Source organism: Erigeron canadensis, chromosome 9, assembly GCF_010389155.1.
Source record: "Erigeron canadensis isolate Cc75 chromosome 9, C_canadensis_v1, whole genome shotgun sequence".
NCBI classification, from domain to species: Eukaryota; Viridiplantae; Streptophyta; class Magnoliopsida; order Asterales; family Asteraceae; genus Erigeron; species Erigeron canadensis.
The window spans coordinates 3,650,501-3,673,868 of NC_057769.1; the positions used below are offsets into that span (position 1 = coordinate 3,650,501).

At 31.7% G+C, this 23,368-nt stretch overlaps 3 protein-coding genes and 1 non-coding gene across 4 annotated transcripts; 3 read left to right on the top strand and 1 right to left on the bottom strand.

Moving 5' to 3' along the window:
• The first annotated feature begins 2,020 nt into the window (after positions 1–2,020).
• Positions 2,021–2,229, top strand: LOC122584089. Its single transcript, XR_006321440.1, has one exon. It is a non-coding gene; the product is annotated as a small nucleolar RNA U3 (small nucleolar RNA).
• Positions 2,230–8,536: 6,307 nt separating this feature from the next.
• On the top strand, positions 8,537–10,294 carry LOC122582761 (DNA-directed RNA polymerases I and III subunit RPAC2). Its single transcript, XM_043755192.1, has 4 exons — positions 8,537–8,638; positions 8,948–9,093; positions 9,708–9,784; positions 10,009–10,294. The coding sequence occupies exons 2-4, from the start codon at positions 8,993–8,995 to the stop codon at positions 10,134–10,136; spliced, it is 306 nt and encodes a 101-aa protein (XP_043611127.1). The 5' UTR covers positions 8,537–8,638; positions 8,948–8,992; the 3' UTR covers positions 10,137–10,294.
• A 330-nt stretch (positions 10,295–10,624) lies between these two features.
• Positions 10,625–14,287, bottom strand: LOC122582549. The gene is made up of 2 exons (XM_043754953.1): positions 13,725–14,287; positions 10,625–10,978 (listed from the first exon to the last, which is right to left on the bottom strand). Exons 1-2 carry the CDS (start codon positions 14,285–14,287, stop codon positions 10,744–10,746), a joined length of 798 nt encoding a protein of 265 aa, XP_043610888.1. The 3' UTR covers positions 10,625–10,743.
• Positions 14,288–18,664: 4,377 nt separating this feature from the next.
• On the top strand, positions 18,665–22,900 carry LOC122582753 (E3 ubiquitin-protein ligase UPL5-like). Its single transcript, XM_043755180.1, has 3 exons — positions 18,665–20,650; positions 20,774–21,363; positions 22,414–22,900. The coding sequence occupies exons 1-3, from the start codon at positions 19,000–19,002 to the stop codon at positions 22,675–22,677; spliced, it is 2,505 nt and encodes an 834-aa protein (XP_043611115.1). The 5' UTR covers positions 18,665–18,999; the 3' UTR covers positions 22,678–22,900.
• The last annotated feature ends 468 nt before the right edge of the window (positions 22,901–23,368 follow it).

Consider the following 23,368-nt stretch of genomic DNA (forward strand, 5'->3'; position numbering starts at 1 on the left):
CACATATAATGTAAAAAATTGAAAAGATTCTTAAAACAACACCGAACAAGTCGGTCCAACGATCAGAAGTCGGATGATATTATAATAAAAGCTTTCTCCTAGCACATATGTAGTAGTATGACTTTTCTGACAGTAGCTATATATTTAATATATTTCTTAATTCTTTTTTAATACTTTAATGGTTTTGAGTGTAGTCAGTTTTGTTCGATGGAGTGTAAAAGTGAATTTATTTTAAAAATATATATATTTTGGTTGGGTTGTGGATGGGAGTGTGAAAATTAAGTTTAGTTGGGTTGGATGAATATAATAGAGAGAAATTAATATTATAATGAATAGTATTGTTGGGTTGAGTTGTGAACGGAGATAGCCTTAAAAGGATAGTATGATTATCACCTCTTTAATCTTAAAGGTGAACACTTTTTTAGTCCCTATATATTTAAATGAGTTTAAGCCCTATATATTTAAATGAGTTTAAGCTTAGTCCTTATATATTCATAATTTAATTTTAAAGTTTACAAAAGTTATGTAACTATATTAATATATTATATTGAGTTAATATAGTATTATTTATTGATAAAAATGTTTTTATTTAATAAAATATTAAGGAAAGGGTGTGTAAAAGATCATACTGAAATGAATGTTCTTAAGGGTGTATTGGAGAAAAAAATTGAAAAAATAAAAAAATAAATATGACGTTGATATGATAATGAAAAAATGTAATGAAGAAGTCCTTGTTAAAAAATGTCTTAACAAAAACATTGAGTCATCATCAATCTCAACCTTTTTATCTTTTCTTACATGTAATTTGCAAAACTCCCATACAGATAAACATAAAACGGTTCCAAATAGTACCAAGAACTCAACCAACAAAGATTCAAAGAAATTAAAACTATCTAGTAAGGTTTCCTTTTCTTTTATCGTCTTCAAAATTTAAACACCACAACCATTGTTGCTAGACTTCACAGTTGATGACCACCACAACCAGTCATCCTTTTTTTATATTGTTGTTTTTTTTAATTCCTATATTGGTCACTTCTTTTGTAAATCTAAACTCTAAAGTATTAAAAACTTTTATTGGTTATATATTACGTACATGTAACATTAAAAGGAGGATTTCATATCAACATCATTGAGTATTATTATTTGCATTAATATAGTTATTGTTATATTTTATGTTTTTAGATATCTTATTATTTTTGTTGTGTTTTACACATTATGTTTATTATAGCTACATGTTTTGCTTTTTATTTAAAAAAAAGTTAGGTTTGAATATTTAAAGTATATGTAGGAACTAATTGCATTTTTGGTCCCTGTGTTATCATACTTTTTGCAGGTTTGGTCCAAACTTTTCATTTGTTGCATTTTTGGTCCCAAAAGTATGCATTTTTTGCAAGAATGGTCCAATTTAACGATTCTGTTAGTTATCAACCGTTAATTTGATCATGTGCATCTCATGTGAAGGAAAATATCATCTTTCTTGTTCTAATTTAATGTGTATATATATATATGAGAAAATGGAGTATGTGGTTGTTAAACATCCAAGCTTGAGTATAGAACCCCTCACATACTAATTTTTTAATATATCTATAAATGTTTGGCCCCCCATGCTTACCACTGATAGTCCTCCCCTACACCACCAAGAGCACATAACCACCACCACTTGGAACCCTAGCCGCCACCATATCGGACTATTGGATTTCTGGCAAGAGAAAGAAGAAGAAGAGTCGAATTGTTGGGTTTATAGCAAGAGGAAAAACCACCCACCACCACCACCTTTTCTGAATTTATCTGTACAACAACCTTGGAAACATTTACTTCCATTCGGTCTATCTTTTCTTTTATAAAATATGTATAATAGATGTAGATCTAAAAAATAAGAAAAAAATATGGAAATTTATGTGTGTCTGTGTTTATAGATCTGTGGGTGTGTGTGTTTATGGATCCATGTATATATGGAAATTTGATGTGAGCCGAAGGTAGTGAATCCGTGGGTATGTGTGTTTACAGATCTCAGTATGTTACGACCTTACTTGAACAAGATCTGTTCCACAGGCTCGTACCTCTGTATCCTTGATTTCTATCAAGACAAAAACTCATGTCTAGTTGATGAAATAGATACATGTAGCTAGAGTGTGATTAACCGAGCCTTATGGTCTTGACCATGGCCCAGTAGAGGATCTCTGTTTGTCTAGAAATTATGTTGGTGGTGGCCGAATGCAATGATTGATTTGGGTTGGTGGTGGCCGGAGGTGACTGGAGGTGGGCAGGTGTGATGATTGATTTGGATTGGTGGTGGCCAATACTGTAATGTATATGTGTGTATGTATATGTATATATATATAGGGGACCCTTATTTTGAGAACCTATTTTTTTGTAAGAACCGTGATAACTCCTAATATTTATATTGGATCACATGTTTTTTTTGTTCATTCACATGTGAAATATTATAAAAATATATGTTGCAGAAGAAATTGTTTTTCAAAACCTTACATATAGCCGTTTGTCACATGTGAACAGAAAATGTAAACAAATTCATTCACAAGTTTATAAAAGGCTACTTTGAAGGTTTCATAAAGAAGTTTCTTCTACAACATACCTTTTTATATCATTTCACATGTGAATGAACAAAAAAAAACATGTGAACAAATATATTATCTAAGAGTTCTCATGGTTCTTACAAAAAAAATGGTTCTCAAAATAAGGAAACTCTATATATATATATATATAAACTGCAAGATTGGTCCTATTTGTGTAAAAAGACGATTTGCCCCTCACATGAGGTGCACATAATCAAATTAACAGTTGATACTTGACGGAATCGTTAGATTGGACCATTCTTGCGAAAAATGCATACTTTTGGGACAAAAAATGCAACAAATGAAAATTTTGGACCAAATCTGCGAAAAGTGTGATAACACAGGGACCAAAAATGCAATTAGTTCTGTATGTAGCTTTGTTACTCTAACATTATTATATTTTGTTTGTATCCAAAAGTTTATTATGTAAAAAACGTGTTCGTCGGCAACACACGAATAACCATCACCAAATAGTCTAATAACAAGGCGGCCCTTTCCTCACAAGAGGTGAGGAGTTCAAGTCCTATCCTACGCATATTTCGTGTGACCACAGGTAAAAAGTTACCAGTTACGGTGAGTCTGAATGAGTTTCTTCCTTTAGATATCTTGTTGATAGGTCATCGATAGATTTAAAATTATGATCTATTATGCGAGAGAGCTTTCTAACACGGACTCGATTAAAAATACGTACATTAAACTTCCGGTATTTGCGAATATATTAATGTAGAATGAGTATATGAGAAGTTTTCTTATATTTATCACACTATTCAATTATTATTATTGAAAAAATAGTTGAAGTGATTAAAAAGTTGTGAGTTATGACATCGCCTTAGTAGGGGTTTAGGCCTAAAGAAAGGAAAGGCCCAATATATTTGACAAGGGAAGCACGTGGGATCGATTGGGATTATCAAAAAGTTGGTATCTGAAACTCCATCTTTCGACATGTATTTAAACCCAAGCCTAATTAACCCTGATTTAAATATAAATTTTAAACCCAGCCACCACCACTCTCTCTCTCTCTCTCCCCAGGCCCAATATACTTGTGTTTTTTTCTTTCTCATAAGTCAGTACAATCAGTGGCGGAACCAGAATCGAAGGTGACCCATAACACTATTTCTTTCCACTAACTTTTTATCAGCATAATGTAACGCTGTAACGATTTTTATCATTTTTTTTATAATGATTTTTAGTTATTTTTAATGGATTTTAATAGTTTTAGGCACTTTTAGTAGTTTTTATTTATTATTTTGGTGTACAAATACATCTTTGTAACTTCTATTGATAGAAAAATGTTTCAAAAGTTTAAAGTTGTTTACATTGACAAATATCTCATATTTATTTGACCCGTAATATCAACAAAAAATATGTCAACAGACATGTAGCTCGGGCTACCCTTAAATTCTATGTGGTTCCGCCCGTGAATACAATGATCCACATGTTCTTGTCCACCGTGAGAAAATCCCATAACACATTATGTTAAGAATTGCAATGAGAATTAAAAATCGTAATTTCTCGTTGCTTTCTTCAATTTCTTTTTACGATTTACAATTTCTCATTGTGATTCATTGATTTCTTATTGCCATTTACGTTTCTCGTATATACTAGTAATCTTTTGACATTTTTAGTTTTTGAAAATTTGAAACCATAACCAGATATTTTATATAGTAGAAAGTATCCATGTGATACGGAAGGACCTCTATAAAAACGACGTCTAAATATGATTTTACTTTTTCATTACTTGAATGTACAAACAAATACATGATGAGTTATATATATATAAATATTAAAACAATAGTTATCCTAGCATTTTAAAGTCTTCTACAATTTAAAGCTATTTTTAAAAATTGCCACATAGGTCTTTATCCTATATGGCATCTTTATATTTTTTTACAATATATAAATCTACAAAATTATATTATCTAAAACTATTAAATTAAATAAAAATAAAATCTATATACAAACAAAATCTTACAAAAATAAAAGTAAAAAAATCACATTATATATCATAATAAAAACCGTATGAATTTAAAATCTATTTTTAAAATTGGAAAATATTTGGTTTTCAAATTATTTATTTCTTAATTTTACTATCTAATATAACCAATATTATATATCACATTGTAATATAGTTTTTTATCCTTTTCGTGGTGGTGTTTTTATGTTTTATAAAAACTATTATCAATTAGTAGGTGAATTCAACATAATTTGAATCATAGGTTTGTTCTTTGTAATCTAATTATAATTTTGAATTTGGTTTCTAAATATATCTAATTAAAGCTTTTCAACTTTTATGAATTTATTATTTGATGAAGTAAGTTTTATGAAACTATTTTATTTGAAAGAGTGTGATGAAATTCTAATAAGTCACATATCACTTTGCAAAAAATAAAAGATCGTTATGATTTTACATTATATTTACATTTTAACTTCATTTTATGTTCATTAGTATTGCATGAAGTATAATATGTGATAGTTAATATGAATATTTGATAACGTATGTTTTTATATAAATGCAAAGATTTTCATAAATAATAAGAGTTATATTTTGAATTTATCTATTTCAATAAATGTAAAAAATTTCCATTTAATGATAATATAGATTTATATGTACATGCCTAAATAATGGTAACTGTATCGGCGGTCGGGGCCGGTGCTCCGCCTTCTATCTAGGTTCCGCTCTTATAATGTATAGTTGTTAAAAGTTATTATAAATATTCATATAATTACTAAAACAACATTTTTAAATAACCACACATCGTGCAGGTAAAAGACCTAGTATATATATATATATCGGCATACATTCTCATTAATCTATGTGATATCTACTTGCATGTAGTCAAGACTCAAGGCTACAAAATATTTTTATAAATTTAAATTATATTGAGTAGTCAAAGTACATATTTTATTTGTAACTAAAATAGAGTATGATATTTGTACCATTTTTTTCTTAATATTATTATCATAATGTATACGCTTCATTACATATACAAATATCAAATGCACAAATAGGTAAAATAATCAAATAATGTAGTATTGTAATATAATCTCATTAATGACAATGTCTATGAACAGTAACGTGCCACGTGGTGCTGTTCTGTTGGTCCACCTGTACCTCGCGTTTTCCCCAGATTTTTCCATATTGGATTCTGTTAAGGTTATTTTTCGTTCCGTTTTTCTTAGTTTCCTACATAGTTTTTTTTGCTTTTGTGTTTTCTTTCTATTGGTCTACCTATACCCCGCGTTTTTTTGGATTTTGCCATATCGAATCTCGTTAAGGTTATTTTTCTTTCGGTTTTTGTTGGTTTATTACATAGTTTTTTTGCTTTTATGTTTTCTTTCTATTAGTTCATCGTATACCCCACATCACTATTTAGATTTTGTCATTTTGGATCCCGTTTGGGGTTTCTTCTTGGTGTTCATCATAGTTTTTTGGCTTTTGTGTTATGAATTAATATATTGGAAACTTTCACTCAATATTTTTTTTCCCTTTGTTATTTCTATTTTCGTTAAAGTTATTTATCTTTCGGTTTTTCTTGGTTTTTTGATATCTTTTTTTTCCCTTATATGATCTCTTTTATCGGTTCATCATATACCCCGCATCACTATTTAGATTCTGACATTACGGATCTCATTTGGAGTTTTTCTTTCGGTTTTTTTTTGCATGGTTATCAATAGTAATCATGCTTATTAAAACTTGACATGTGGCATCGGTTATAAAGTAACACATCATACGTTTCTTATAGTTTGGATTTTGCCACATTGCATCCTGTTCGGATTTGTCACTTTTTTTTTTTTTATATATTTTTTTAGCTTTGTTTTTTCTTTTCTGATTTTTTTATTACGGGTTACTTCTTTTGTTTTTTTCACACTTTTTATTTGTCATTCAACTTTATTGTGATACACCCCGTACCACTACTTGCATTTTACTATATCGCATCCGTTTAAATTCTGAATTAATATATTGATATTTTTGTCATATCACATCCCGTTCGGGTTACTACGGGTTACGTTTTGGTTTCTTGCATACTTTTAAACAAACATATTAATGACAAAATTATTTCTAATTAAGCGGTCAAAAATTCACAACATATATACTAAAATAACGAACCGTTTCAACAAGAGAATTGAAACCCGGCAACGCGGGGTCCAAAATTTTCTAGTTAATATCAATTCTCAACTAAAATACTCTATTGACATTTATCAATTTTTTATTTTAGAATTAGAATAGTCGACTTTTGGAACTCCTTGATTCCATTTAAACACATTTTTTTTTGGTTAAAAATAATGCTTTTAAGTTTACATAATCATCACAGGGCTATCATTATTTTTTAAAAGAAATTAAAGGTTTGATTTTTATTTTTTAGTTTCTTTCTATGTAACTAAGCAGCATGGTTTGATTAGTGGTAAACATCTTTGTCTCTTGAGACAGAGGTCATGATTCGATCCTCATCCTATGCAAAGGTTAGAGGGTCTTTTTTATCATTTAGGTAGAAACTGGAAGCAGCCTCTCTACTTAGGTAGAGGTAAGGTCTGCCTACATCTTAACCTCCCCCATACACCGTCGAGGTATTGGGGCTCAAAACCCGCGGAAGACAGCACTGAGCAGTTACTTACTTACTTACTTTTCTATGTAACTAAGAGAGGATATAAAAAAATCTTATATGACATATTTATTTAGATGATATATAAAAGTTTTACGTAAGTTTTTTAAACATTTGGTCTTTTTTCATGTCATGTAGATTGTTATTTATTAAAGTAAATTTTGTACTTATATATTTGTAATCTTTCAATTTATATAATCTTTTTATATGTAATGTGTATCTATTACTTCATTTATTAATCTTTTTATATTTAATTTGGATAATTTAAGATTAATGTGAGTTTTTGAGTGTCAAATAATTTTTTTTTTAATTGTCATTTTTTTTTCACTTTTTCTTTCTTTTGTGATATACTTAATGAAATATATTATTTAAAGATTATATAATGAATAAAAACTTTTAAAGTTTAATTTTAGTTGCATAACTATTTAAGTATTTATCTAGAGTAATAATTACATATCGATTATACCTACTTATTTTAGTATCAAATTGAATATAATATAATGAATTTTTTTCTTTTTTCGGTCTTCAAATTTTAGAATTTCTTATTTTAACTTTTGGCTATTAAATAAAAATCCAATCTTTTATTCAAATTCAATAAAATTTTTTTTTTTTTTTTGAAAATGAACCAGTTTATGTTTAATGCATTCAAATGAAACTTATGTTGAAAGTTTATTTACTTAGTATAATTATATACTTTATTCCTTCATTTTATTTGTTATTACATGGTTGTATGATTTAGACATTATTAAAAATAGAACGAATTGCATTTTTGGTCATTGTGTTATCACACGTTTTGCAAGTTTGATACCAAAATTGCAACAGGTGTGATATGACAGGGATGAGTTTTGTGACTTTTCACACTTTTGTATCAAACTTGCAAAACGTGTGATAACACAAGGACCAAAAATGCAATTCGTTCTTAAAAATAATAATAAGTCCATTGATTAGTATTAAAACATAATCATTTATGATCGAACGACCTTTAATAAGTTTACATTTGAATATATTGTTATTATAATATTGTAGTCTTATTTTTAATTTAAAAGATATATTATTTATTTTTAACATATTTTATGACAAAAATTATTCATCATGCAATCCATGGGTTTAATCTAGTTGACAATAAACCGAGAAAATGACAGAGATCTACTAATATGCTTTTCACTCTTTTAGTAATTATAACTTAAACATAGTTTTCAATAAAAAACAAAGTTATCCCAAAATCTATTAAAAAACATAACACGAAACACCCTTAGGATACATAAATTCTTTGTTTAGTACTTTATACAAAGATTTTGTCATTTTGAGGGTAAAGTTGCAAAAATATGAAAGTATAGTTGCCAAAATGCAAATACATTATATTTCCGTTTATATTTTCCCCTTTCATCCCCTACATAAGTAAACTCTCTTTCTAAAATCAAATTAGGGTTTTGCAGAGTGCTGCAGACTTCAATCATACAGGTAATATCAATTACGTTTGATACTGTTTAATTATATATCGCCCAGCTAAGACTAATATGCTCTTCCTATTTTCATTAGTATTTGTGCCTGCGTGTATCTTTTTGGCCATACCTAGTCCAACTGTTTGATATAATGTCTCAACGAAAATTTCGTGCATACCCATTTCAAATTTTGTATCTTTTATTGTTTTTTTGTTTAAATTTTGAAACTTTTTTATATCTATAATTGAATGCAATGATTTAGCATTGGGCTACCATCTTTTGCATACAATTTGTTTTGATTAATGAATTAAATTGACATTATATGTAGGCTATTGGAAGAACTTTTGCTGCAGTTTCAGCTTTGTAGACCAAAATGGAACACGGATCGTTTCAGGATAATTCGGCATCAACTTTTTCTTTAGCCGATGAAGATCATACACTTGCAAACTCTTTAAGATTTGCTCTCAACCAAGAGTGAGTACATGCTTTTTGGAATTCTTTGGATTTGAGTATTTAAGTTATTGTGATAGCTAGCTAGTCTAATAGGTTTCGAGTCTGATGCCTTATGCTAGAGAACTTCGGAAAGCAAGAATTTCTTGGGTTTTTATGCACATTAAAAGCTTAACGTACGTGTCACAAAACTAGTTGTAACTAGTGCTACTTGCAATAGAGCTTTTGATTGTATAAATGTGTTTAGCTAAACACCTGTAGTTTAAGGTTATAACTGTAGATGGCATAAGAGTACAAACAAATAGAACTTAAAATATGAGTTACAATCAATTAGCGGATATTTAGGCAATTGACTTTTTATAAGCTCTAGCTACTTTCCGGAAGCTATTTCAATCAACTTTTGGGGTTTAGGAGATAAATTTCTATAAGTTTTGAAACCCAAACAAATCTTACGAGTTATGAGCATAAACATTTAAGAACCATAACCTTAAGGGCTCATCAGCATCTATGAGCATAAACACGCTCTTTGTTATTTGCTACAGTTGTATAGTTACCACCTTTTTTTTTATTAATACCAAAATTTCTGTTGTGGATCATATAGTTTATGTCATAATTTTGTATCAATCTTGTTCCTGCAGTCCAAGAGTTTCAGTATGCGGGTACAGCATTCCACATCCTTCAGAGGCTCGGGTAAACATAAGAGTCCAGACAACTGGTACACATTAAATTTTTCTTCTTTTTAGCTATTTTTAAGAGATTTTATGTTGCCATGCTCCTCATCAATGTACTACAATTATTATTATATATATACAGTCGATACATGCATTTTAATATTACTTTTTTTTTTCAATTTGTGCTCCCAAAGTGTGCATTATTAGAATAGTTGTGTAATTTTACTTGGTTGAAGTGTTGTCTTTGACCTTGGCTTTGATTTTGAAGGTGACCCTGCAAAAGAAGTGTTGAAAGATTCATGTCAAGACCTCATGCAGATATGTCAGCATGTTCGGAGCACCTTCGACCAAGCTGTTGCTGATTTTAAAAGTAATAATGGTTCCGAAAGGCAGTAGATGAAGAACTCTATTTTGTCTCTGTTCTGAGGCTCTTTTTTGCTCTTAGTTACTTGACATATTGTATGGTTTGATCTACATATGTATTATGACTGGTGGAATTTTGTCTTGATTGATTGTTACATGAAGTAAAATGAATCAATATCTATATCTTGGCATCTTGCTTTCTTCTGATACCTTAATTTGATATTATTTTCTTTACTTTTTGTGGAAGGCAGTTTCTACTCCATTTATGTTCCACATATGGGGAATTGGGGATGATTTGTTTAGAGTTGGCAGTTGTCCAAAATGTCATTTTATTCGAATGCAAGTAAAACAATTATTGACAACCCTGCCTATTTTTGACTTTCATAAAGATATCTTGTCCAAAATGTCATTAGCCAACTTTCTCGTTTGCAACCCATATTTTTTTTTTAGGATTGTATGATGGAATCAAGAATTTCATTCTGATTCTGCACATACGCAATGAATAAATGAACTCAGAAATCTGGTTGAAAATATACTTCTGGACTTGCAAGCATTTACATTTCTGTGATCCAACATCCAATTACAAACACAAAGAAACATCTATAGCCTCTCAACACTCCTTTTCCTCAAATAACCTTAATTAAGGCAATACATTAAAGTGAAAGAGCCAAGAAATGATGAATGCAAAAACCATGCAACCTAGCAGGATATTCATTACTCTGCGACCCTGCCAGAAAGTCCGTTGCTCAGCAGGAACCACCATGGGTGCTGTGGCTGATCGATCGGCTGGCTCAATTTCAATGGTCATGTTGTTCGCCTCACTTATCTGATCTGCACCAACATTTTGTGCTGTCGCACCACAAATCTCACAGATCCTGGATCAATACCATACATTAAACATAAACATGTTAGCAGTTAACATTTAAATTAGCTGTAGTTTGACATCAGTAATTGTACGCATAGTTACAATTCTTTAACTGGGTTCTTTGGACTGAGACTAACATGGAAAAGAAAAACACGAAGAAAGAGGATGCATGAATGCTACTAGTGGCAATTTTGACCCATGTACTTATTAATGGGTTAATTTTGTTTGTGGTTAATCTCAAACGGGCCAAATCAACTAGCTAAAAGGGGTGCCACAAGTCCATTTTTCCTAAAATGCTATTCTAAGATATAGATAGTCTAGATATACTGATAAAAGAGCAACAAAATTATAAAAATATATCACATGTCATTAATTGGCCTACACTACTCATCACTATTTCTCGTCATCAACTCATCATCCTACTCAACCTTTTTCATTTTATATTCAACAATTACTTTTCCCACCTCATCATATTATAAACTATTATCTAAATTTAAATCTAATACATTATTCTCATATTTTGCCTGAAGCTTTAATAATTAATATTTAACATTAATAAATCTTAATCTTATCAAAAACTATAATAATGACCCATCATGCCATCTCTAGATGAAATCTTGCAATCGATATGAAATGCTACAACACGAATGGAGTGCAGACAATGATAAAGATACAACGAATCTTATACAACACAAATATGCCAATTGGCAGATTAACCAAAAAGATACATAGAGATCAACCAAATATCAGCCAGTTAACTACATTAATAGAAAACACAAAATATACAAGTATATAATATAATATTTAATCATTAGAAAATACAAAACTGACATAAGTTGTTTTGGATTAGGTTAGCTGATACCTTAACAAACAAGATTCCATTAGCATGAGTAGATTATAGTAATACTTTCAATTACAAGAGTAGGTTGTACACATTTAAATGTTGATATCTTGTGTATCACCAAACTTGATCTTAAAGTCTTAGACTTGTATAAGTTCAAATTTCCCGAATTCCCACCAACTATGGATCACCTATGAACAAAAATAAACAAACTTGTCTCATATAGGACATGCTCGCTTGTTTTGGCATCAAGTGAGTAGCTAATAAGGGTTTTCTTGAGAAAAATTAACTGTAAAGAGCAACCTAATATAATGACTGAAAGCAGTGAGGGATGAACGCTGAGAAGGAAATCTATGTCTTCAGAACTTATACAACTGGGGTTGGCAAACAATCAACAAATGACAAAAATTAATGAATCAAACACTTCAGCATCTTGCTAAATAAAACCTACCCATGAAACTTAATGTGAACTTTTCTAAAATTATTGAGCTTGGTATAATGCAGCAAATTGTAGCATTTCAGTTGTATCCTATCATAAAATTCAGATACGCTTTGAGCTGAATATGAACATGCTTTTGCTTATATTATAGACATGAAAACTTTCGGGTACCTGCATATTAACTTCAATAACCAAAAACCTTTGTCAAATTCTTTTTACAACTATAGTCAAAACACAAAATCAGCTGTATCAAATGCAGATAGAGCAATGCGAAGAAAACAACATCTAAACTCAAGGATTTATGATATCTCTGCTTTTTCATTTATATAAATAGCTGTTCTTTCTTATAAAATTCATATTTTGGCAGTCATGATTTCAAATAAAGCTTAACAGAGTCTACACACTTTACCAAGAATCCAAACTCAGAGATGCACTATAAATTTAGTAGTCGAACAATCTTTTCTAATATTCCATGGTCATACATTTATAATTGTACTCCAAAAGAACAATAATACCAAGCACATATAGTTATTCTTCTAATTTACAAAAGCATCGAACTTTGATCCCCAAAACATAAGCTTAAATACATATGTCAAAGTCTACACCATGCTCAAGAAACCAGGCATCAAAGTATCAGAAATTTTACGTATCAATCAGAAATTTCACGTATCAAAATTTCAAGTTTGACTGAAATTCTACCAAGAAAACTCAAATGATCTGTTCTAGATCACCATTCTTAATACCACATTGATTCCATTTTCATGAAGTACAAATTTCATAAAGTGAAATGCAGCTACACACAGATTATAAAAACATCAAGAAACACTCAATTAACATATAAAAAGTACATAAATTATATAACATTGAACAGGCTACTTAGCATAAAGGGTAAGAAGGGTGCCCCCGCTTGAATAATTTGGACCTTTTTACTTACATTAACTCACCCCCTTTACATAATACCATTTTTAACAAGGTGTGCTATATGTCTATATAAGACTTTTCCCGCCCATAGCAAGATAACATAAATTCAATCTCTTACATTAAAGTGAATAACGACCAAGATTGTTGCAAATTTGCATACTCACAAACATTTTCGAAACTAAACTAGGCAGTATATAAAGTTACTCTTATCGGCCATTTTCCATTTGTATGTTTACTCAACTTGATAACTGTTTGCTATATTGAATCTTAGGACCTATGAAACTTAACATAAATCACATTTTCATATACATAATGATTAAAAGCTATATCCTTTAAGAACCTTAAATTGTCTTTAGCCATGGATTTTACTCTAAACTTTGAATCACTTATTGGTTTAATCCCTAAATATATGTTTACCACTTTTTTTGGACATTATTGCATAGTATACATACATAACATTTGCAAAAACACAAAGTATAGACCTGAAGCAAATTACAGAAAATCTGTATACATATATGGGGAAACATATAGATATACATAAATTAGAAGACTTACAAATTGCCCTTGATTTTAAACCAAGTTTCAGCACATTGTTTATGAGAAGTTCCAAGATCCCCTTTACAATTACACCCCAGCTCAATCTCCCCACCACCATCATCACCACCACCACCACCACCGTCGTCGTCACCGTCACTATCCACCGTCAACCCACCGTCAAAATTCAAATGACAAATTCTACAAATTTTCTTCTCCTTTTTCCTTCCAGAAAAATGCACTTTCATTTCCAGCTCACCACTTTCCAAATCAATCTCATCATCATAATCATCATCATCACCATCACCATCAGAAGATGAAGATTCCATTCGCCGGCTGCTGCTATGGTTATATGAAAAGATCCCGGAGGACCCACATTCTGAATCTATCCGGTCATCGGAATCCGATACTCCGAAGCTACTACTTCCGTTGGTGGGTGGTGGTAGTGGTGGTTCGGTTGTGAAGAAAGTGTGTTGTGGGTGGTGACGCCGCCGCCGTGTTGAACGGTGGCGGCGGCGGCGACGGCGTGGTGGTGGGTGTTGTTGTTGTTGGACCACAGTGGTGTAATTGTGTGGCGTGGACATGTTTTGTGTGTGTGTGAAAATATGTGTGTGTTTTGGTGAGTGTGTGTTAATGGAAATGGGAAAGAAAAGAAAGAGTAAAGAAAAGGAGACTCAGTTGTTACTACTTACTACAGTTTTTCTTTCTTTTTTCCTGATATTTGTCAGATAAAGAAGACCAGTGGGTCCCTCTTGCCTTTTTCATTTTTCATTCAATTTTATTATTAACAAATAAGAATAAGAGTAAAGCAAAATGGAAATGAAAAAAGCAAAAGCCAAAATGAAAGAGATCCGCTCACTTACTTTAGGAGTCGAAGATAAAACTATCTTCAACTTTTCATGAAAATCAAAAGATAACATTAAAAGATTATTATTTTGATTTTCATTCAAGGCTCAATGATAATTTGAAGGAATTTTCTCTCATTTATAATAAACTTGGTTTGGCCTTCGTTAAAGTAAGATTGTCTAGGTATGTGATTAATGTCGTTGAACCGATCAAAAATAAAATTAAATACCACTAATTAATATGGGTAAGTAGAGTATCGTATCCACAGGGAATCAAGGGAAAGTATTAAACAAATTACAAGAGTTAATTGAACTAGACATAAACTTAAAACGATTTGATTGATTGATTTGTTTGATTAAAACTAAAATTGAGCATAAACTTAACAAAATATTTCAATTAATAAAGTAGATAATTCTCATGCTCCCAATTATGCTTTCAAATATGTAACCTAACTTATATTCGTTGGAAATCACATAGACATAATTCGTTATAATGTTTGGAATGAATGAACTTAAGAACTAAAGTAATCGGTTGTGATGATTCACGATAATGAAAACCCGAGGAATTGACACAACTAGATTTTCAATTCATTAAAATAGAATTACAAGTTCATGAGAGATTCTTTCAATAATCCATGATTAACAATAATTTGGAACCAAAAGATAGATGAAATTCATTCAAAGTCATAAACATGTAATCATTCATTCAAATCCAAACAACATTAGATGCAAAACACAATTAAGAATTAAACATTTAATCCAGCATGAATATGAGAAAGGTTGAACATAAAAGTCTTACATAATTGTTCACATGAGAATGATCAAAGAAAACCTAGTCTATACCCTTCATCATTGATTCTTCAATTAAGGCTTTGATCTTCATGAAAATATGAATTGATGATGAAATTGGGGTGTTGTATGTGTTAGGAAACTGCCCAGTGATGAGAAAAAATGAAGTGTTAACTTCCAAATTCGTGTATGGAAGTGTTATAAACTGAAAAGTAATTAAATCCCTAATTTTCGGATTTTTAGTGCAGCTAGGGCCATCCCAGACTCCCTCCTGGCCGTCCCAGACTGCCCTCCAGAAATGGCAGTTTTCCAGATTTTTGCCTTGACACTTCTTGACTTGATTCTTGACTTCTTAATCCATTTAACTTCAATTTGTCACCAAAGACCTGAAACACTTAAACAAACATAAAAACGCCATAATCGTCTATTAACATTCACAAAACATGTTAGTTTTCATATCTTAAAGTAGTACGGATTAGGCGTTTATCAGTATGGTGTCGATATCAAACTCTATTAAAACCGAATCATCAAAAATCAAGTCTCAACATCATACCGAATCTATTAATTTGGCATCAAGATTTTTGGTTTTATACTAAACTAATTTTTGTATCGAAACCAAACATTTTTTAATCTTAACACCGAGGTCCGAATCCCTATGGGTACATTATTTCAGTACCGGTTTTATTTTGATATTTTGATATTATTACTCTATTTCTAGTTTAGAGGTATATAACATTGGACTAAAAAATAACAAGAAATTTTCTTTATTAATCCACACACACAAAATGAGGTGGGTGGTGGGTGGGGTGGGGGGAATGAAATCTAGCATAAGAGTATTTGTTGCAATATTTAACTTACCCAACGTATTAAATTGTATTATTAAGAGGATTAAACATTTTCCTTACGCCTATTTATTATTCAGTTGTATTACTTGGTTAGGCTTCCCTACATTACCTTTTAAAATTAAGTTGACCTTTTGATATAATTTTTTCAAGTTAAGAATGGAAATAGTAAAATTAGTTTTTTTTTTTTGGGAAATGATTAATCATCCTAACGAAATAGCCTAAAAATCCTCCTAACTATTGGATTATGACATGTGGAAAAATCAGGGGGCAAGATTAGGAAAGATAATTAGTGGATGCTACATGTCAATCTCTTAAAGTGTTAGGAGAATTTTTAAGCTATTTTGTTAGGAAGATTAGTCATTTTCCTTTTTTTTTTATTGAAAGGTGAATTTTCTTTAAGATAATTTTATTTTTTACTATTCAAATCAACAATTTTATTGATAATGGTAAGACTAGCGAGACTTTAGATTACAAGCAATAGAAACTGAACATAGAGTTACATAAGGGTTTAAAAGTTGAAATTATTCCAATGGGGCCAATCAATGTTGAGTTTGGTAGTCCTTTGTGAGTACCAGAGATAGTTGAGAGTTTTGGGTTCCTTAGCCACGAGTCTAAAGGATGGCAATTTGTTACACAATCGTTTCTTATTGTCCAAATAGTCTAACAATAAGCTAGGAGGATCACACTGATGATTTTCCTGTTGTTGGGGGCAATGAGGGGATCGTTGTGTAGTTTGAACGGATTGCTTGGCTTCGCAAGTAGGAAGTTAATTTTGAGATATATTATAATTGAGTTATTAATAAACTATCATAACTAAAAGACTTACTAGATTATAACCCGCGTGAAACGCGGAGAAAATTTATAAAAAATACATTTATACGTATAAAAAGCTAGCACAATGGTATAATAAGTATTTAAAAGCTATTAAAAATGACAAAATAATAAATAAAATAAGAATAATAAATATAAACCGGTTGTTTTTTTTTTTTTTATAAATAACCATAGTATAAATGTAATTTCAAAGACTAAGGTTTGACAGTGGTTTCCCATCCACCTGACAAGTGTTTTTTAGTTTTATGTAGTATCACAAATGATTATATTTATAAAGATTAAAACGTACGCTTTTTTCCAGTGAATTGAAAGCTAAAACGGTTGAAAGCTAAAGCTTGGAGGTAGTTAACTACGTATAGTATAAAAAGCTATAAGGATTCACGGTATCCACAAAATAATTGGATACACGATTAGTAGTGGTTTTGTTGAATCTAATTTTATGAATATGATCCACAAGCATGTAGTCTCCTTCATTGAAGCCACAACGAAGTTATTGATTTCCCTAACGTCTCATTCATTAAAGAGGGACTCAAATGGGACATTTTTTGGGTTGTACTTATACGTCTGGTTCCAAAGTAAGACAATTTTAAGTTTTTAACCCCGATGTTCTAAGATTCCTTGAATGCATCGATGTCAGTCATCCTATCAAACAGAACCTATATGCCATTATATTGTATATAGTGATATCTGATATGGAAGCAAATATGTAATTTTTATTGTGCTAATGTGTAGTTGATGTATAATATTTATACATTTTTCATATCACGATAATGATTGTTTGTCATAATATCTCCTATGAGCCTATTCAAATGATTCACTATAAACAATAACAACCTCTTTTTCAACCTTAATCATACATCATCAAGTATATAGTTATACTTCATAACGTAAAGTTAATTTAAACCATAACTCAATACAAAATTATTTGTTATTAATTATTTGTAGGGAAATCAGATTCGAAAAATAAACTATAATGGAAGATGGATCATGATATTACTTGACACAAATTAAGCAATTATAAATATAAATGCTAATACTTATTAGAAAATCAAATATTAGAAAAGTTAATCGACATAGTTTTTTGCAAAAATCATTATTTGTTAACAAATGAAGAAAGCATATTTTTTTTAATAATATTAATCCATAAGAAGATTTATAAGAAAACCAAATATGAAATCAAAATAAAATTAAAGGAAAATAGATGATGATGTGAATTAAAGTGGGTACCAAAAAATTAGACATATTAATTTATATGATTAATGGAATATTAATTAATAATATGTATTGTTGAAACATTTTATCCATAGTTGAAGAACTAAAAGAATATTTAATTAAAAGTTGAGTCAATGATAATGCCATCATTTTGATCGGGTGAAGAAATAAAACTTTTTTTTAATAAATAGTCTAAATTATTTCATTTTTAAATTAAAGGTTCTATTTTAGTATTTATAATAATTAAATTCATAAAGATAAATCTAATGTTGATGCATTGATTAAACAAGGGATATCGTAAAAAGGAATAGCATTGAGGCTATGATTAGCAAATCCCTATAAAAATTAGGATAAAATTAAATAAATCTTAGGAACGAAAAGATGGATAAATCTTAGAGTAAGAAATGGAATCGGATATAAATATGTGAATTATTTTCAAAGCTTAAGCTATAAGTTTTGAGATAACTTTAAATATCTTTATTAATGAAACGAAATGATGAGAGATAGTAACACGAATTTGTTAAACCGGAATATATCCCAATTTCAAAATTGAGAAACGAAAAGAAAGAGAGAGAGAGAGAGAGGGAGGAACAAATAATTGAATTGAATCATCAGCGGCTTAATCTTTTTTCTCAACTTGAAAACTCCCAATCGATTAAAGGCAGGGCCGACAGGTACGGTTATTTACTTCCTACTCTCTCTGTTAGTGATAATTAGTGTAGGTTAAGTATAGTTGAACACCAGCCCTAGTTAATTAATTAGAGGATCATCAACATGAAACGGAAACTCGGAGTAGAATCAGAAGAAGCAATGCGAGATGGCATGATCCAATTATTTGTTAGGACCTTTTCAGCATCATCATCATCCAATTATAATAATAATAGTTGTTATTATAATAAGCATAGCAGCAGGAGCCTGGTGGTGTTTGGCAAGCCTGATGATACCATAGAATCCATCCAAGTGAAAATCGAAGCAGCGACAGGTATCCCGGTGAGTTTCCAAAGGTTAATGTATGCAGGAAAACAGCTTGGTTCTGAGCATACATTGCGTCAATCAAATATCACTAATAACGACTCCTCCTTACATTTAGTAGCCCGAACGGGGGCAAGAACCCATCATCCTCATGCCGCTCGCCTCGTCAATGATTTGCTTTCCTTTGTTTACAGGTTGCGTAGTAGTACTAGTAATAGTAACCGCCGCCACATTGATAATCTCCTCGACCTCTTGGACTCCAAGCTTAAGGAATTCTCTTACAACGCTTTTTCGTCCTACATATACCATGCTTCTGTTTATGTCAATATCTTCCGTTCTTATGGTGCCCCTGAAGCGCTTGTTCTGCTTTACATGTCTCCTCCTCACAAACGATCTGCTCTACATTCCCTTCAGTCTTTTATCATTTCCGTTTCCAATCGTTTCTATCCGGTCTTTACGCCTCTCCTCTTACACTTTTCCAAACTGCTCTTCTCTTCTGTTGCTCATGATGACCCTTTCTACTTATTCTGTCGTACTCGTCTTGGATACATGCTCACCTCTGTTTCCATCTCCTCCTCCCCCCCACGCCCATACAGTGATGATGAATATAAGCAGGTGGACGTCATTTCAGCTCATGACTTGCTTCCGTTTGTATATCAGATTGCCACTAATTTGTCACCCTCCTCAATGAATTTTGACCGTGACTTCAATGATTTTACTAACTTTGTCACCCCTATCAAGAAGTTGATCCTTCTTCGCCAGGTCCCTCCTGTTCAGACTCCCATACACTCACTACCAATGCACTACTACACTAACTTCCACCCCAACCCCCACCCTTTCTACATCCGCGACTTCCTTTTTACCATCTTTCTCGTTCTGTTTTCAGAAATGAAAGCCTGCCTCAACAAAGTGGAGGAGCATATAAAGGCCGGGAAACGCCAAGTAGACATGAATAATATTGGATGGGATCACTGTCTCTCTTTTTTGACCCAAGTGTATCACATTGCTAAAATGTATCAGGGTGCGGAGGAAACCTTTATCACGGATATGAGGCTTAATTACAAGGTTTCTTTGTGTTATCTCATAGTTAGATATGCCAAGAGAGGTGTGGATTACAATTGGATTCTTCAGCGTAAGGATCTCACTGACTTTCAGTCTAGGAGACATTTGGTTATGTTGTTACTTCCAGAGCTCAAGAATGACTACTATGACAACGTTCATGAGATGCTTATTGACAGATCACAATTGTTGGCTGAATCTTTTAACTATATTTTAGCAGCAAAGACTGATGCATTGCGCGGTGGCTTATTCATGGAGTTCAAAAATGAGGAAGCTACCGGCCCTGGTGTATTACGCGAATGGTTTTTATTGGTGTGCCAATCTATCTTTGATCCCCATAAAGCTCTCTTCATCCCTTGCCCCAACGATCGAAGAAGATTCTTTCCTAATCCAGGTAAATTTAGCTCTTTTCGTCTCCGGCAGATTATGGTTTTCTCCACCTGTTCTCTTTCTGTTATACTGTCATGTTTTAATATTACATGATTCGAGTAATTTATCATTTATTTCATGTTTGCAGCATCAAAGGTGGACCCAATGCACCTTGATTATTATCAATTTGCAGGCAGGGTAATCGCCCTAGCCTTGATGCATAAAATGCAAGTTGGCATTGTATTTGACCGAACATTCTTCTTGCAATTGGCTGGAGTTGATATCTCGTTGGATGATGTAAAGGATGCAGATCCATACTTGTATAGTAGCTGCAAGCAGATATTGGATATGGATCCTTGTGCAGTGGATGAAGACACCCTTGGTCTAAGTTTCGTTTGGGAGTTTGAAGAGTTAGGGTCCATGAAACTTTTGGAGCTTCTCCCTAATGGAAAACACATTCCTGTGAATAGCAGAAATAGGAAGGAGTACATTCATCTTCTAATTAGACATCGATTTGTGACGTCTGTTACCCAGCAGGTAACTCGGTTTGCTCAAGGATTTACAGATATTGTTACAAAGGATGAAACCCGTAAATTGATTTTCAAGAGCTTAGAGGTTAGAGACCTTGACGGGATGTTGTATGGGAGTGGAAGTGATATCTCTGTCGACGATTGGAAGGCACATACAGAATATATGGGATATAAAGTTACTGATCGCCAAATAAAATGGTTCTGGAAGGTATGTGTTCTCTCAACTTTCCTTTGTTTGCTTAAAGTTGCAACATGTTAATTATGGTTTTCATGCTATATATTGTCATATACGAGGTAAATCAGTGAGCTGATTAACATCAATTAGTTGCACTTTTAATATCTTCCCATCATATTCAATATCAGAACCTACTTATACCGCACAGTACTGTTAACATCTTATGCGAATGTGGGTATTCCATCATCTGGTGCTTGTATCGTTATGTAACCACTAACACACTAAAGTAGGCAACTTTGGGACAATGGGACCTTGTATTTTGCACCATTCTTAACTTCCTCAATCTGTAAATCGTCCTATTGTAAACTAATTCCAGTCTGATAATCTAGATAAAGATTCTGGAATTTTGACCAGCCCATCTAGTTTAGTATAAGTAGTGATTAACCATTTTGTGATTAGCAGAGCTTGTTATACTGAATCAATATAAGGATCTGGCTATTAGTTTAAACGTTTTTGTATTGCTTATTGTTGATTGGATATAATCAAGGATTCAATTTATTATTTTCCTTTCCAGTGCAAGAATTAGAGTTACCAGTTTGATAGGACTTGTTTGGGTTTAACCTTTTTTGTTGGCACCTCTTTCTTCCGGAATATATTGTGAACCATGAGATCAGTGTGCACAATTTTGAGAAAGTTATTTGGTAGGATTTAGATCGATACTATAAGTTGCAAGTTGCATATGTTTGACTTATATGCTCTAGGTTGATGAGTGTTTGATATATACATAAGTTCACCAGATTACATGGGTGCCCTACTAGTTCTTCCATATAAATCTTATGTTTAAGCATATGGAAGTTCACCAGATCAGTCTTTTGGTAAAAGTGATTACCAAATAGGTTAATTCACTGGTTACTTTTTGGATAATGATCATGATGTCACTTACTAGTTCAATTCAAAAATTATAGTATTAGTATACACCTGTACAGATATTACTTCAAATGGCTATACTTTTGTCTTAAAAACATAGTCATTGTGAGTTACGACATGTCTTGCGTATATATCTCTACTCTGAATTGGTGGCAGATTGTTGGGGAGATGACAGCAGAGCAACGGAAGGTTCTTCTCTTCTTCTGGACATCTGTGAAGTATCTACCTGTAGAAGGTTTCCGTGGTTTAGCTTCAAAGCTATACATTTGCCGATCAATTGAGAAAGTGAACCGCCTGCCTTCTTCTCACACATGCTTCTACCAAATATGTTTTCCTGCTTACCCATCAAAGGCTGTCATGCAACGATGCCTAAATACTATCGCTCAGGAGCACATTGGCTGCAGCTTTGGAACATGTTGAATCAGTTTCTTCTTAGACATCTTGTGCTTAGTTATGTACAGAATTTAGGTTATATTAACATGATACTGTTTCATTAGACTTCATGATGCTTCTTTTTCTGACCTTCAGTCATAGGTCTTACGCCCGAGATGTCCAAGTGTCCAACTGTCTATATTTGATGTGTATCCAACTTATATGACCCTTTTTTGTTCGCTAAATATAATTTGTACGTTTCTTTTTCGCATTTATAAGCACAAATGATCTCGTGACAATGACTAGTTATTAAATTAACATTAACAAAGTAAAGCATATGGCAATTTACATTGTTTATAACATATTAGTTTTTTTTTTGGAGTTAATTACAGAAATCGTCCCTGTTGTGGTACACAGTTTGCAGGTTTCATTCCTAAGTTTCATAAATTACACTTTTAGTCCAAAAAGCTTTGCTCCGTCAACAGTTTTAGTCCTTGTCATAAACGTTTGTTTAAAACAAGGTTACATGTTCAGCACATGATGGGTATAATGGTCTTTTCTAACTACTCAGTGATCAAATATTTTTGTCTCTCTCTTATCGTAATTAGATATAGATATATATGTATATTATATAAATATAAATATAAATATGAATGAATATATGAGTATCCATCATCATCATTAATCAAGATCTATATATCATCACTCTATTTCTCTTTCTCCTGCTCCCCCATCTCTC

What these genes read in the sequence shown, in the direction of transcription:
- LOC122582761 (XM_043755192.1), top strand. Translation starts at nt 8,993, where the DNA reads ATGGAACACGGATCGTTTCAGGATAATTCGGCATCAACTTTTTCTTTA. An exon ending in AGATTTGCTCTCAACCAAGA is followed by an intron (nt 9,094 to 9,707) that starts GTGAGTACATGC and finishes TTGTTCCTGCAG; the next exon opens with TCCAAGAGTTTCAGTATGCG. An exon ending in CATAAGAGTCCAGACAACTG is followed by an intron (nt 9,785 to 10,008) that starts GTACACATTAAA and finishes TTGATTTTGAAG; the next exon opens with GTGACCCTGCAAAAGAAGTG.
- LOC122582549 (XM_043754953.1), bottom strand. Translation starts at nt 14,287, where the DNA reads ATGTCCACGCCACACAATTACACCACTGTGGTCCAACAACAACAACAC. An exon ending in TTTAAAATCAAGGGCAATTT is followed by an intron (nt 10,979 to 13,724) that starts GTAAGTCTTCTA and finishes GTATTGATCCAG; the next exon opens with GATCTGTGAGATTTGTGGTG.
- LOC122582753 (XM_043755180.1), top strand. Translation starts at nt 19,000, where the DNA reads ATGAAACGGAAACTCGGAGTAGAATCAGAAGAAGCAATGCGAGATGGC. An exon ending in AAGATTCTTTCCTAATCCAG is followed by an intron (nt 20,651 to 20,773) that starts GTAAATTTAGCT and finishes TCATGTTTGCAG; the next exon opens with CATCAAAGGTGGACCCAATG. An exon ending in AAATAAAATGGTTCTGGAAG is followed by an intron (nt 21,364 to 22,413) that starts GTATGTGTTCTC and finishes AATTGGTGGCAG; the next exon opens with ATTGTTGGGGAGATGACAGC.